The sequence below is a fragment of the Lepisosteus oculatus genome, chromosome 16 (genome assembly GCF_040954835.1).
Source record: "Lepisosteus oculatus isolate fLepOcu1 chromosome 16, fLepOcu1.hap2, whole genome shotgun sequence".
In the NCBI taxonomy this organism is placed as follows: Eukaryota; Metazoa; Chordata; class Actinopteri; order Semionotiformes; family Lepisosteidae; genus Lepisosteus; species Lepisosteus oculatus.
In genome coordinates, this window is record NC_090711.1 from 13611732 (window position 1) to 13627625 (window position 15894).

Here is a 15894-nt window from a genome sequence, read left to right on the forward strand (position 1 = left end):
CACAACGTTTCAGCCGTGGAGCCTTCTTCACACCTTCTCTTTTCAGCATGGAATAAACCTATTACTTGTTCCAATAATCCAGGATGATTGTTTCAAACTCAAATACAGAACATGAACACACAGCCACAGCACAGTTCACCAGATCTCGGTTACCAGATCTCAACCCAGCTGAGCGCTTCATGGGAGATTCGGGATCTGTGCCTAAGATAACATTTTCTACCACCATCAATAAAACACTAAATGAAGAAACTTCTCATGGAAGAATGGTGTCACATCCTTCAAATAGAGTTTCATCTGCTCTATGCCAAGGTGAACTGAAGCTGTTCTGGCCTAATTGTGGAGGCCCGAAGCCCTATTAAGACACTTTATGTCGGTTCTTCCTCTATTTTGGTGCTTACCTGTATGCCCTTTGTATGGCATGCTAAACCAATATCTCGATCATCTGGCCATAAGAGAAATCATAAAAGTAGAGGTATTGACCTCAAGTGTTCTGGTTAACACTTCACTATAGTTCCCTCTTCATGAATTTCAGTTGTTCAATCAAAATTCTAATTGTGAAAAAATAAAGTGAAGGGTCAATATACTTCATATATATATTTCTTCAATCTGCAGTTTTACAGAACCATTGGACCATGAGCTTTGTTTGAGTGAGTCAAGTGTGGAGGCAAATTATTACAGGAACCAGCCAGAGAATGTGTACAGTAGCATGAAGTGAATAAGATGCTTTGTTTCATCGAGTATGATTGGCTGTACCATGTTTGAAAGGGATACTGATGGAGAATGAGAAGCATGTATGATGTAGAGAATTGGAACATAGGTTTGTTAACCAGAAACTAAACTAGTTTGTTTGAGACTCTGTGGTGGGCAGTGGAGACACTATAGTGACCCGGAGGAGTAGCCAGGGATGAACTGTACTGACACAGAAGTAGGATGTGAACTAGAAGTGAGTTAACACTTGTTGAGGTTTGCTAGAACTGAATGGATGAAAGAAATATCAGCTACACTCATGGGTGGAAGCTTGGAGTGGGGGGAGGAAGAGTCGAGGGCTGACACTGCACTAGTTGGACGCCACTAGAGGGGCAGGTAAAGGGGGAGGAAACTCAGTGCTATGGGCTACAAATGAGCGAACTCATTGCAGACTTACACCAATGACCTATTTATTGTAGACTAACATCATGCCCTTGGATCCTTGATGTGGAATGGACATTGGTATCGGTAATGAGACTCCTATGAGAACAGTGAAAAGGGAAAATTGTGGAAAGGGGGAAACAAAAAACACCTAAGAAGTGCTGGGCAGTGGAATGGGAGCTAAAGGAGGTGGGGGGGGGGGAGCAAATCTAGTAGGGGCAGAGGAAGTGAGAGGGGAAGTAAACAAAGCAGATGAGGTTGTTTTGAATTTCCAGAGAGAATTGAAACCATCAGGATAAAAGGACGAAAAAGTCCCACTTGTGAAATAGCAGGACTTGGAACAAGGCTGGTTGTTTTTCACAGAGAAGAATGTGACTCCCATCCTGTCTTTACGGAGGTGTACCTGACAACGATAAGATCTAACACCAAGGGCAAAAGATGTCCATCTCTGACAAAACCAAAACACTTATTGCTAGAAAAGGAGCACACAGAGATGTGGACAGCAGGCTACTTTTTATACGTAAGAGAAGGGAAGTGCATGATTACAATGTGGCCTTCTCCTAATGTAATCCTGAACTTCAATTCCTCTTGAACTTCTGTTTAATTATAACCTTCTGTGAATCAAGTTCTCACATCCATAATTGAGTGTGATAATCAATCAATAATCAACTTTTACAATGCAAAATATGTAAAGAACCTATGAGGTGTCGCGGTATATGTAAGAAACCTTTGTCGAAGAAAGTATTTTGTTTAATTTAGACACCTGGTTCAATCCCCTTGCTGTAATTCTATGTTTTTGCAACTGCAGTTTGTGAAATACCAAGCTCTGAGCCTCCTCATATTTAGACCTACTGTATGTACAAAACCTATTTGGAAGTAATTCTGAAGCTGCATGGTTTACCCTCTACAGGTTTGTATTAGGTCTCTTTGTTGTTGAACCAAGGAACTAATTCTTTGCACAACAGAATACTGAAATAAATAGTATGCTCAGCTTACTTAGTGTCACTCAGTGTCACTTAGTGTCACTCAATGGTCAACAACCCAAAAACAAAAACATAAATGTTCCTTACTTGTTTTTCCACCTTGACAAGACGTCCCATCATGCTGGGATCTTCTGGCATTTCTCCTTCTGCAGACCCTTTAGTTCGGTCTTTATCAGTCACAGGAGTACCTCTCCCAACTATCTGGTCCACTCTAGCAATTAGAAAGAAAGCAACATCTGCAATGACAGCAGTGCCGTTAAGAGCTCCGTTAAGATCATTAAGAAAACTTGACACAGGTGACTATTTGCAGAGTTATTCTGGAAATTCTTGTATCTTTGTGTAGTGAGGGTCTTTTATCTAGCATTGCCGTTCTGTCTCGGAAAATATCACATTAAGAGTAGCTAGTGGTATGCAGTTACTCATATTGGTGTAGATGTAATATGATCCCATTTGCATTATATAGGCATTGTCAGGGTACCCTTGATGGGACAGACTCCAATAAACCGACACTCAGGTAAGAGCCTTGTGTTGCTTGTATTCTAACTTTTTATGTATACAATACTTCCAAATTGCATGTTATAGACTTTCTTTGGTACACTTATGGACTATTGTAACCATCATCATAGTGTTTTACCTTGTACAAGCATCAGGGAAATTGTTAGTTCATTTTATGTTTCACAACTCTCAGTCCATAAACTTATAGGTTATTTGGCTAATATTTGTGCTAGTCAAACCAGTACCTATTCTGTGTTTTTGATTGTTGTACTTTATCAAACCACAGATGCAACGTCCCAAAAAAAAAAAGTAAATATCCACAGGGTATATTTAAGGTTTTCAACTGGATGGCATTCTGAAGGTATTGCTTTTCTTAACTATAAATACAGTATAGCAACTTAAGGGCTATTTCTGATACTTCTATGCAGATCCCTTGCAGTTCTACTGTAGAGCTACAGTATGTTAAGCAGCTGCTTTCAAGATATAGGTTTACAGTACATAGCACAGGCAGGTTTAGTACAGGCCCGAGGGATTTCACATTTCCCATGACAATTCAGGTTAAGAAAGCCATGTGGATGAGTGAGGTGACATGGGCACATGCACATAATGGCATGGAACGATTAAAGACAGACAGAGGTGGAGCGAGACCTGAGAAGTCGCAATGCCTTTTAATTTCTCTTTTAGTGCTTTAAGACTTCTGCAAGGGGTTCTGAAAAGCTGGGCAAGCAAAAAAAATATAGTCCACCTTTCACACATTTCAGAAACAAAAAGAGCTGACAAAACATTGCAATTTAAATCCCTTTTTAAAATATGTGTTAAAAACTAGCCTAACAGCAATGTGTGTTAAAATATATATAAACAAATTCCTGCTGCTGCAGTTTCTGGTGAAACAGAATCATACAGTGATGAGAACCAGTCTGTGACCCCCTAAACTGGTTTGTATTCTGGTGTATAAAGATTAAGATAACTTGATTAAATGTATAGGATATATACATAAAATATATTTGGATAATTGAATTAACAAAATTACCTAAAAACAAATATACAAGTGTAAATACATATTTATGAACCCTTAGATTCAGTAACTCCTTGAACAGCAATGACTTCATCTGGACACTGTACGCCTCTCTTGTCAGTTTTTAGGATATTTATCCCTTTTCCTCACAGAACTGTTTCAAGACATTGATATTTGATGGTTTCATTGCATGAACAGCAGACTTCAGGTCCCACCATAACATTTCCATAGGATTTAGGTCCAGACTATGACTTGGTCAATCCAAAGTACTGTCAACCATTTTGTTGTAGATCTGCTTGTATGTTCAGGGTCATCAGGGTCCTACTGATGACTCACTTTCAACTCAGCTTCAGCTAATGAATGTTCTGTCATTCTCCCCCAGAATCTGCTGATACAACACCATGGTTCCATCAATGACGACAAGTCTTCCAGGCCTTGAGGCAGCAAAGCAACGTCCAACCTTGACAGCCCCACCACCATGCTAAGTGGTCATGATGAGGATCTGCTATTAGAAGGCAGTGTTTAGTTTTTGCCACACAAAACATTTATCATTTTGTTCCAAAAAGTTCAGCTTTTGACTTGTCTGCTCATAGAACATTCTTATAGTATCCCTGTGGATCGCCCAGGTGTTTTCCAGGTGACAGGAAGTAATGTTCTTTTTAGAGAGCAACAGATTCCTCCTGGCTATCCTTGAATGAAACCTCTTCCCAATCACCTGCTGAGTCATGAACACTGAAAACAGCCACAGTGAGAGAGGCCTGTAGATTCTTAGATGTTACTCTTGGGTTCTTTGTGACTTCCTGAGTGGTCATGAACACTGAAAACAGCCACAGTGAGAGAGGCCTGAAATTCTTAGATGTTAATCTGGGGTTCTTTGTGACTTCCTGAGTGGTTTTCTGAGTTACTTTGGGATATCTACTTTGGGCAGGACAATTATCACCATGGTCTTGAAGATGTTCCATTTATAGCCAGTATAAAAGTGATTGGAGCCCCATATGGTTGGAATTGTTTTGTCACTCTGCCCAAATTGATGCACATTCACACATTCTTTTTTTCTACTTCAGACACCATTCTTAAAAACATTGGACTTGTCAACATAAACTATTTTGGTTAAGCAAAGAGCAACTATGATTAAGCAAAGGTATTGTGGTAAGCAATTGTGATTTCCATCATTTTTATTTGAGGGTCACAAACTTTTTCACACCCCTGTATGTCTGACCTGCCTCACGCCTTTTCATCCTTTTTGTAGTCACACACGTACCACAGAGAAAAAGGACATCACCTTATCTGTGCTGGAAATCTTTCTGAAAATATTTAGAATCTTTTCTCCTTTTTATGTGCTGCTCAGTCTGAAATATCTGACGGATTAAAATGTATTTTTTTTGGTGTGTGAATGGAGATACACCCCATAGTCAGATTCCTTTAAATAAAAAGTCCCATGGTTCATGGGGCAACAGGGTTGTGAAGGTTACTACTATTTAAAAGAGGATACATTTGTCCAGTGAGATTGTGGAAGTTGTAAGCCTCAGTTGCACTTAAATCCCGCATGGTGGCACCCTTTAATCAATTTAAAACAAAATGTTTGCCCAGCTCTGTCATACGTCACCTTTTTAAAAAATGGCATGTGGAATAAGTACGAAAATTGAATGGAATTTTTGCCAAGGCCATAGAGCAATATCTGACATGCTTCACTGTTCTGCATGCTATCATGCATTTGTTTTTATAGCCCCAATTCTCAATTTACTGTACATTTAAATATTCTGCTACACTCTTTTCAGTGCACTGCAGGCATTTCAGCTCAACCCCTTTCATTAGGCTAAATGTCAAGCTACTTACCTGTACGCAACCCCAAACTACAAGTCTGCTGTGGCATTGCTCTTAAATATCAGGGAGCAGACGTCCTGCAACTTTATTACTTTAATCAAAAGCCAAGGTAGCTATTCTTTGAGTATATTATTGCATTGAAAATGTAATATATTAATTTGTATAGACTCTTTTGCAACTGATAGCATTAAAATAAATTACATGGTCTTTACAGCTATGTTGTTCCTCAAAAACATAATAACGTTCATTTGCGTTTTTCAGATTTTAAATAATTCATTGTAAGTTAATTTAACTTGTGACTTAAAAACACAGCGAAACCTGCAATGTGCCGAGCATTCTACATAATCTCAATTAATAGCTGCCGGAATATTAGCAGAGTATCTATTAAATCATTATGCACGCTACTTCATCTAAAGTGTAATTGTGACGGCCTTGAAATTCAAATTGTAATACATTTACTGTTGCCATATGTTTCTGATGGGCTCAAAAAGTTTGGCAATCATTGGATCAGAACATTAAGGACATCGACTACAACACCAATGCGTGTAGAGCCTTTTATCACAAGCCTCAGCATGTTCCGGTGTAGTTGCTCAGTTGAACAACCACACATGCAGTAGAATTGTACTATGATTGTTACTTCAGTTTGCATAACCTTTTTTTTAATTGCCATTGTGTCCAATCTATGCAAACGACTGTGATATTAATTTTACATGTCTTGCCTTTTGTGTTTGTAAACAAAAAGCATATGTAGACGGTTACAATTACCTACAGACTTAACACTAACAGTTAACTGTTCCTTAAAAGATGTACAGTACAGTATATGCCTGATTATGTTTAAAAATCCATCATATGATTTTAAAAATTAAGTGATTAAGAGTCTAGGGAAGAAATACTTTTGCTGGTAAAAGTGCTTTATCGACACTTAATAATTTCTTTACTAATAATGTATACTCTATTTGCAGAGGCTGTTAAATTAACAAAATAATTGGAATAGGTCTCTTATTAGAAACGTTTGCTGTAGGCAGTGTCTCTAAATCCCCTGTTTAGGTTGCTCTCTTAGAAAGATGTCAATTTGACTGGAATATAAATAAGGAGTAATAATAATAAATAATAAATAAGGAGTGCTTGTTTTGTGGAGAGGAGTATAGTACAGTATATACGCAAGACCTGTGGGGAAAAAAAGGCAAAGATGCCAGACTGTTCTTATCCAAGGGCCTTACAAGGGCAGTGTAGCCTGAATTCAGAAAAGGGGTTGATGCTCTGAGTCAACATGAAAAGAAAACGCTCAATTAAAAAAGATGCAGTTTGGTGGATCCTAACCTAGGAGAGTATTGGGGTGAATCTTTGGAAGAGAACATGGGTCCTTTGGATGCATACTTCTTATGCCGGGGAGTTGAGGGGAGAGGGGGACCCACAATCATATCTATCCTGGCAAAGTAAATAGAGAAGACACCGGCAAAATGCAGAATGAAGTCACACGTGAAACTTGTATGACAGACACGTTGTACAGCACAAGGAAAACAAAGAGAAAAGAAAAAAAAACAAGGACAAATAAGTGAAAATATATTCCATACACGTTCTGTGAAACATTTGAATTGCGGCTATTATTTTTTCAAAATATATTATTTTAAAAAAATCGTTCAATCCTAAAATCCTTTAGTCCTTAAACTGGAATATATTTACATATATGTGGAACCACTGTGTTTACTCAACATATATTGTACTTATTGGGTGAAGGTGTATCTCTTGGATGAGTGGAGAGGAACTGAAATGAATACTAAAGAGGATGCAGGATGAGCAATCCTTTTTACAGATGCTCTCGTTTAGAACTTTATTACATTGGCCAATGGATAACCTCCGAAAGATGGATTGAGCATGTGCATCCTCCGCATTCACTGAGTCTTGTTGTCTCTGGGACAATCAAGAGTACCCATCAGATCCGAGGAAATGAGTGCTGCTGAGAGTCTCCTGCACCATGCTTGCACTAGACCTTGAATGAAATGTGCCATGAAGCTCTCTTGTGACAATACCAGGAGCCATCACTCAGATTCATGGGATCTAGACATAGAAGGGGTAATATTCAAGACTGCCTGCTGGGAGGGAGGTGTTTGGAAACTGTTCGATGCACAAATGCAGAGATATTTGAAAGTTGCCCACCTGCTCCTAGAAACATAGAAATCAGACTGACAGGGCTACATTTGTTTTTACCTGGAAGCCTTCAGCTCAGATGATTTAAATGGATGGTGGTTTGACTTTTCCGAAGAACACACATGTAGACACCGTGACACATTGCTCTGGAACGCTAACCATGGGACACCCGACAAGGAAGAAGTGGGACATGCAGTGGAGAGCAACGTGGTCCGTCCTGGTGGACAGACCACTGGGCCCAGTACGATACTGTAACCACAGGATCTTGGGGGGAGAGGAAGTAGAGGAGGAGGAGGAGGAGGGGGTGAGGCTAAGTGAAGGACGGAGTGGCTTGAGAGGTGGTTTAGCTTCTTGCCTGGACTGGAGGTTTTTAATCCGAGCCAGCATGTCCAAATGCCCAGCCGAGTACTGCTCTATTACATCCATCACGTCATAAGGCCTCAGGCTCTCCTTGAACTTTCGCTTTGAAACCATAAATCTCATTATGCTGAGGGAAAGAAAATTCCAGACATGAGAAAGGGGAACAAGCCGGACTTTAGCACTTTTTACTCCTGCCTTCACTCTCTCTCAAATCCACATGTGCAGCATGCAAACGTACCAGGAAATACTCAGAGAACAAATACAAAAAAAATTAACAAAAGCAGGATTTTTCATCACCCCACAATGTCTTCCAGGACATTTGCCATTTGTAAATCAAGCCATTAATTCTGTATGGTACAAATGGGGTTTTTAACAGAAGCTTGGGAGAAAGATCCTAATCCCGCCTCCTTCCACTCCTTTACATATATACAGGGGTGGTAGAGAGATGCTTCGCAATGATGAGGTCCCAGGTTCAATCCCCAGAATCTTCAAAAGCTTTATTATCACCAGCAGCCATTTCACCCAACAACTCACAGCTGGCAGCCCACTGAAGCTAAGCAGGTGTGAGCGTACTGGGATACTATAGCTGCTGTCACATCATCCAGGAGGGGCCACTCATTGGTGGTGGTGGAGGGGAGTCCCAATTACCTGTAAAACACTTTGAGTGGAGTGTCCAGAAAAGCGCTATATAAGTGTAAGCAGTTATTATTATTATTATTATTATTATTATTATTATTATTATTCAGTTCATCTCGCCTCCTTGAGCATCTCTGAGCATTTTGAGCACGTCTTCCACCACCCCATCTACACCCTTGAAGCAGCTCCCTGGCTCATTCCTTGCGAATGTGAAGAAAGGGTTCGGTCAACCTCATCCGTACAGTCAGACTGCCCTTCCCTCAGCTAGGCGAGCTGCAACACAGGACCTTGTATAAATTTCTGCATGACTTATTAGGATCTGACCAAAGTCCAGAAAGGAAGATAATGACGGATCCCTTCTGATGGTAAAGAAATGTAATTCTGTCATTTCATTTCAGGATGGCTAAGACATGGCATTTTCAAATGTGACAGGTTCAGAAAACGTAAATTATGTTTCCAATTAATTTAATAAGACTGCGTACATGTACATTTTGCTCAAGTTGTGCCATAAACCACCAATGTATGAGAGAAGTAATTGACACAGTGGGATGTTTTGTTTTCTGACGATTTTAGGTACAGTACTATGAAGTTCAAGAAAATATATTTAAATTTCCTGTATGAAAGTAAATAAATAAAATGTAGTTTACTGTGTATAAAATCTACCTTTAATACAGTATATAAACCATTAAAAAAACAATGATATAATAGAACATTCCCATGTAGCAACTGCTAAACAAATCTACTGATTTTTTTTACTAAATTCTCTCACACAATAGACAATGTTACCGAGTACGCTTGTGGAATCCCAGTTCCAGTCATTTTATCATATGACACAGGCTAAAGCCCATGTCATAGATCCCAACATGCACCAGGGTGAGGCCACTCAGCCTCTACTTTATAATAACAGTCGACAACCAAGTGCATCACAAATTAAAATGCAACCGTGTAAACAGTGTAAATGCTTCCCTAAATGTACTAATTAAATATAGGCACTTTTATCCAGGACAGCAATTCTTCCATATTCCGTTTAAAGAGTACAGTAAGTTGCTTTTTATGGTTATTTTTTTGTTGTAATCAATCTTATTATAAATTTTGCTTTTCAGTCTCCTATAGTTCCTATATACAATTATATACAGTACATCTTGATTATTGTACATAACTAGTGTACTGTATATCTCTCCATATAAGCCTTGGCAAAGTATCTCAAAAACCCATCCAAGACTTTGGTGATATCGGTGGGTCACAGGATTGATGCAGTTATTATGTAAAAAGGATTTGCCACCAAGTCCTAAGTTTTATATTACTTTCATTTATTTTAAGTTAATTTGTTCCAATACTTATGCACAATTGAAATGAGGCGGTTAAACACAAAAAGTGCTATTATTCTAAAAAGGTACAACAAATAAGCAAATAAGTACCCAGAAATAAAAGGGACTCTCTGTACTGTTACCATATTCATGGTTTCATCTCCAATCCTAAAAGCTTGAGTATACGGTAAAAATAGCAATTATGATTTCACTGTCCCAATACATATGGAGGGCATTTTTCCAGTATGAATATCCATATTCTTTTGTATCTACACCTGTCCCGCATATTGCATAAGAACAAGACAGACAAGACAGTGTTTGTGCCTATTCTGTTTTGTTGCATCATGCACATCTCATTTCAATATCAAAGTTTCACATTTCAAATGAGTATTTAGATCCCTACAGAGGCACAGAGATTTGTTGATGTCCTTTGCCACATTGTCTAGGAAATGAGAGAACAAATCCCAAATAGTTGTGCAATTTTCTCTTACCACACTGCCCGGATTGTAACCTTTAATCCGGGGGTTAAGTCCTGTGTCACAAACTCACAATGGCAGCTCTTATTATCATCAGCAATGTCTTCTCCAGGCAGGCTGGCTTCTAGAAAACACAACAGATGTCCACAGCTCACAACAGCAACAGGACTGTAAATACCGAATTACTCTCCTACAACCCCTTAACCTCCCACCTTTTGTTGCAATGTTTGCACAGAACCAAGCAACAGCAAGACACAGCAACATTAACCTGCAGCCCCAGGAGAGGCAACGCTCACAGTGGGGTAGGTTAAGGATGGTGTCCATTCATTTCAGTGGCTGGTCATGTCAAAAGGTCCTGGTGCAGGGGGAAAACAAAGCATTATGGGAGCTGACTGCAGAGGTTAAGGGGTTTTAACTAACCACTGTGGCCCAAAAATATGGAGGAATTCAGAGACAACTGTTAGAAGCAGGCTGAAAATGCTGTACTATACCAGGAAGGAGAGAAATCGAATTTGCCTATAGCCGTGCTGTAATCTTTTATTTATAGTTTTGGTTTGTTTTACAAGCAATCTGCAGCCCAGTTATTCCAATTTTGTTCGCAGCAGTGCAGCACAGAGGCTCAGCAGTTTGATGTTACCATTTGAACTTGTTTTATTTCTTTAAGCCATACGTTACCTGTTGGCAGTATAGGCAATCTGCAGATTCCTCATGGAACAAAGCAGGGAGGTGGCACAAGAGAAATGAATGGAAGGAAGAGGGAATTTCTCTCCAAGTCGGTATACAGTGAAAAATACAGACACTAAGCAGGCTGAAATATGTTTAATGCCAATAAGAAGACAAACATAAGGAAGGGTTCACACTTTATCTGTCTGCTACAGCTGGTAGCTGAGAGGATAGCTCTTACAGAAATATTCCTGCCTTGGAGCCTGCGTTTTGTTTTAGGTTTTTATTAGAGAGAGAATGCCTCAACAAGCACAGTTATTGTTAAAGCATTTCATGGAGGATTCAGGCGATTCTGCAGAAGAACCTGCTGAAAGCAAAACCTCCTGTTCAGTGAAATGCATAGACTGCTTCCTTTGCAAAGAAGGAAACAGATGCTTTGATATAGATATATATCACAGACCACAACTGTCTGTGCAAATATCTTACAGTACGTTCAAAACGCAATGTGCTTTTGAAAGACAATCAAAACAACAAAACATACGTTGGAGAACAGATTTTGTGGAAAGATAGATCTAAGCCCTCAGTATTTCATAACAAAGATGACTGTGAAAATTATCTTTGATCACACTGGAGGTAATTTACACTGTATCAAAACAAAAGATCAGACATCCAAATTAAAATAAAATCATATTGCTGTCAACTTCAAGGACATAAAATAACAGAAATTTTAAAAGGGGGGCTTACCTATGGCAAAGTTAAAGGCTTGGCACAGTAAAGAAGCTTCATGATGCAGTTCATATTTTGATAACCATACAAAACTGGTTTCTGGGACACTGCATGGAGTTGTTAGCATGTCAATAAATTTGGGCCACAGTGTACACTTCCTACAAGGTTATTATTATTTTTTTTTCCTCCAGCAGCTGAACTGACAAACAGTTGGGGAAAAAAATCAAACGTGCTTCAAATGCAATTATACCACAGAGCGTTGTAACAGCGCCGCCCTGCAGGAAGCAGTGTGCGTTGGCCTGAACTGTTCCAAAGTTCTGCAGCGTAGGACAGAAGGCCTGCTCCAGACCCAGGCTGGACTGGTAAGTCAGGGTCAGTCAGCTTCCTTCATGCAGTTAAGTGCAGGATCGCCAGCCATGGGAGCACACGGCTTTGGTCTGCTTACGCAAGTTATTCATTCGGTAATGTGGAATGAAAGACCCTGCATATGCTGATGGAATGTCACTAGATCTGCATGCATGGCTTTTCGACATATTTTTGGTCTCTTTCATTGTTTTCACTCTCCGCTTTCAACCCTGAGCGAATGTGCGGTTTTCTTACTGATTAACCCTTCAATTGCTGCAAAGAAGTGAAAAGGAGAGACATGAAACAAAGGCTGTTAAAGAAACGGATCATTTACAAAAAAAAATACAAGCATTTCATTTTTGATGCTAAGAGGGCACAGTCCTATAGCATTTATAAAGGACCTCTTTTGCACATCTCACCAATTCATTACGTTCCTCCTGCTTGTATGAGCTGGCTGTTTCCCGTCAATTTGCCCATGTTCATTTTCTAACTCTCTGAAGGTACACCAGCACTGAGCAGCCCCTTCACTTTATATTGGTATACTTTCACGGCAAAGATTTGCAATCTTTGGCCTCAGTCCAGAGTCCCTTCTTGTCTCTGCTTCTTGAATTGCAAAACATGAGCCGCAGAAGGGCTAGACACAGGGTCCAATGTGTAGTTGGCACAGTTGGGTTTAAAGTTGCCTTGGACACATTTAAATTGAATCTGGAAGCTAGCCCATAGAAATGTGGCCAATCTACAAGTTGCCAAATGGTTTGTAAGCCAACACATAATTGTATGTATAGTATTTAATGCAACCATGAGCATTAAACATTGATGCAATTAAGACAAAATATTAAGCAGCATTATCATGTGTCAACTACAGGGTGATATTTTTTCATAGTGATTGTGATTTTATTTCAAGTCAAACCATGCGGCTACAATATTTAAAAAACATAAAATGCATCTGATCACCATAATTTATAATAAAGTTTCTCCTCTATGACTTATTACATTTTGCCCATGTGCAATAAACTACCTTAGAATACCTGACTGTGGGTGACGTGGGTGGCTACATTAGTCTCTGGCATGGATTCTAAGGTAACCAGCCTGGAGGCACTTTTTAAGCCGTTTGAATAGTAGGTTTAGCATTGTCATCCTCAACAGACATTTCTCTGCACAACAGAATCTCTGCTCTGATAATTCAGTCAGAACACGCACTTCTTCTGTCACTTCCTAAGATATTGTATGACTGTGGAGCTAGATTAATGTGTTTCACCATTTGTAGGCGCTTGTGTTTTTATCAGGTTTTTAGCTTGGCTTAGAACTGAAAGACCATTTTAAATGGTCTGATATTTTTTTAAAAGTCACCCTGTAGATTTGACACAGTGAAAGGTATTCTTATGCGAACACAGCTGAGGGAAAATATAGAGTTAATGAAAGCCACCCTTGACATTTAAAGAAATGACTGCATCCTGTGCTGGGAGATTTCAATAAATAGGCAGCAGCTCTTCCTGCTGGCTGTCAGTGCAGACTCAGTTGACTGTGGAGTTAGCCATTTGCCAGAAAGGTCTTGCTTTTTCACAATTTGCAAAAGGTGTTCATTTTCCCACATCTGTAAAAGCTGAGAAATTACCTATAAAAGTGAAAGCCACTGTCATACCTTCAGGAGTAATTTTAAATGCCAGACCTTAAAAGCTCAGATTTTTTCTAATTAGTACAAAGTACAGATTCCTTTATCTTAAATGAACAGAACTGAATAACAGTGTAGAAGTGTCAGAATGTTCTTCTTCCAGGCAAGAAGGTTATCAGTTTCACTACTGAAAGCAATTACAGTATAGAACATGATGTGTACATAGATAATTGGAATTCACAAAATGTGTTTTGTTTTTTGCACCAGTTTGGATCAAAGACACATGAAGGTTAAATCCAGGATTATTTTGCTTTGAAACCTTCCAGTTGCAAAAGTTATACTTGGCTGCAAAGAATTGTGACTGGAAGATATTCTTCTAATATAATTAAGAAATTAAATATATTTTCGGTGTTACTCGTATTTTATATACAGTAGGCTGGGAAGAGTGTACTTCTATGTAAAATATGATGACATACTGTATACTGAACTCTATGTAGAGTAGTACTTCAAACTGATTTTTCTTTCATTAAATGTTTGCCTTTTCTAAATTGTACTTTTCCTAAATACCATTGAGAAATGTTTTTTGTTAATACATTGCAGACAAAATGAATTCACAACTATAGTCCACTTACAGTACGTACTGTTATTGAGTATGGACATCTTCTGCCATATCACATATCATGTTCAGTGATCTTAAACTACTTTAGGTTTTAAGCAGAAATAACTTAATCCAAACTAGTGCAATTTATTAAAATCAAAACAAAAACAGTTGTGAAAGACATAACATCACTTGGATTCAATTATCAGAGGATACAGGAAAACATGTAAACCCCATTTTGTAGCAGTCAAAAGTATTTCAGGTTTTAAGAGACTATAGGCTCATGTAAACTTCTTGGAATAAGGGAAAAATGTATTTCACAATACTTCAGCATCACGTGTTTTTATCCAAATTTAGCCACAAAAAAAAAGAAATGTAAATGTTATCATAAAGAAGAGCCTATAGCTTCTGACCTGCTATATCTCATACTGTTACACAGAGGGATTCTGATTTGTTTCCTTGGGTAAAATTCAAATAAAACATATTCCAAAAATGGTTTTATATATGTAACAATGTTCAAAGAATAATTGAAACCCAAAGGTCTTCTATAATAGACAATCTGTCTATTATTCACACTGTGTGGTTTCAGTAGCTTGTGAGTTCAGAATGAGTAATGTATATCCTGTAATGTCAAGCTCAATAACTGTGTGCTTTTAAACCACAAGTATTGAGCAGATCAGATAAGTGAAAAGAAATGTTTCTTTGTAAGGTTTTTAATTAAAAGTTAAACATGTTGTAGTTCTTCTTTCTAATTTTCTGTTAAAACTTGTGGTGTCTTAAAAGATACTGTGGGAGTCCCAAGCATAAAATGTAATTATTTACTCATCTGTCTGTCATGGAAGTTGTCCCAGATTTTGCACATGTGGTTATTTAGTGGGGACAAATATGAGCCAATTGCGCTCCATGGGGGAATGACCACCTCATAGTCCAGGTATGAAAAGCAATATGGATCTAAACACAAGAAAGCAGGCTACTCCATCAAGCCTTGAGCTGCTTCTGAAAATGCGCCAGGACCTTACAAAAAGACCCCTGCAGCAAGGAGGAAGTCTCATATGTTTAGACTTCTGCTGCCAGATCCACCAGCTTCTAGATAAAAATGAAATTGTTCACGTCGTACAGTTATTGATCTGCAAATTGAGTTAGATAATGATAATATCACAGATTGCAAACAGTTTCAAAGCATTGAAGTGTTGTGCAATGTAGGGTAAAGAAGCTGTTTTTCTCGAGGCCTGATATGTTCAATCATTTTAGATTCTACCAAGGTTTAAGACATAGCAATAGCGTTTGTTGATTTGGGAGCTAGACTGTCCTTAAGTGGTGAGGGGTGACAGTTTTTAGCCAACCCAAAAAATTACCTGGAATGCCACAAGCAGAATTTTTACAGATGTATTTTGGTTATGGAGATACAATGTGTTAGTATACATTTTTACTTGTTTGTAGGCAGGATACATGTAGATCCACATTTGTGTGTGAAAACTGAGTAGGCCTACTGTACATATTAATCCTTTATGTGTATCTGTGGCTGTGTAGTGGTAAAGTGTGAGCAATTACAAAGGTCTCAATCAGACAAAACTCTAT

General features: G+C 38.6%; 1 protein-coding gene across 5 annotated transcripts in view; it reads right to left on the bottom strand.

The window, feature by feature from the left end:
- LOC102686850 (potassium voltage-gated channel subfamily KQT member 2) overlaps positions 1–15894 on the bottom strand; it is an 87660-nt gene that overhangs the window by 6566 nt on the left and 65200 nt on the right. For all 5 annotated transcript variants that reach the window (XM_069179360.1, XM_015364643.2, XM_015364645.2 and 2 more), the window contains 3 exons: positions 10388–10496; positions 7949–8080; positions 2199–2322 (listed from right to left, as the gene is read on the bottom strand). In XM_069179360.1, coding sequence (XP_069035461.1) covers positions 2199–2322; positions 7949–8080; positions 10388–10496 — 365 coding nt within the window. The remainder of the gene's footprint in view (positions 1–2198; positions 2323–7948; positions 8081–10387; positions 10497–15894) is intronic.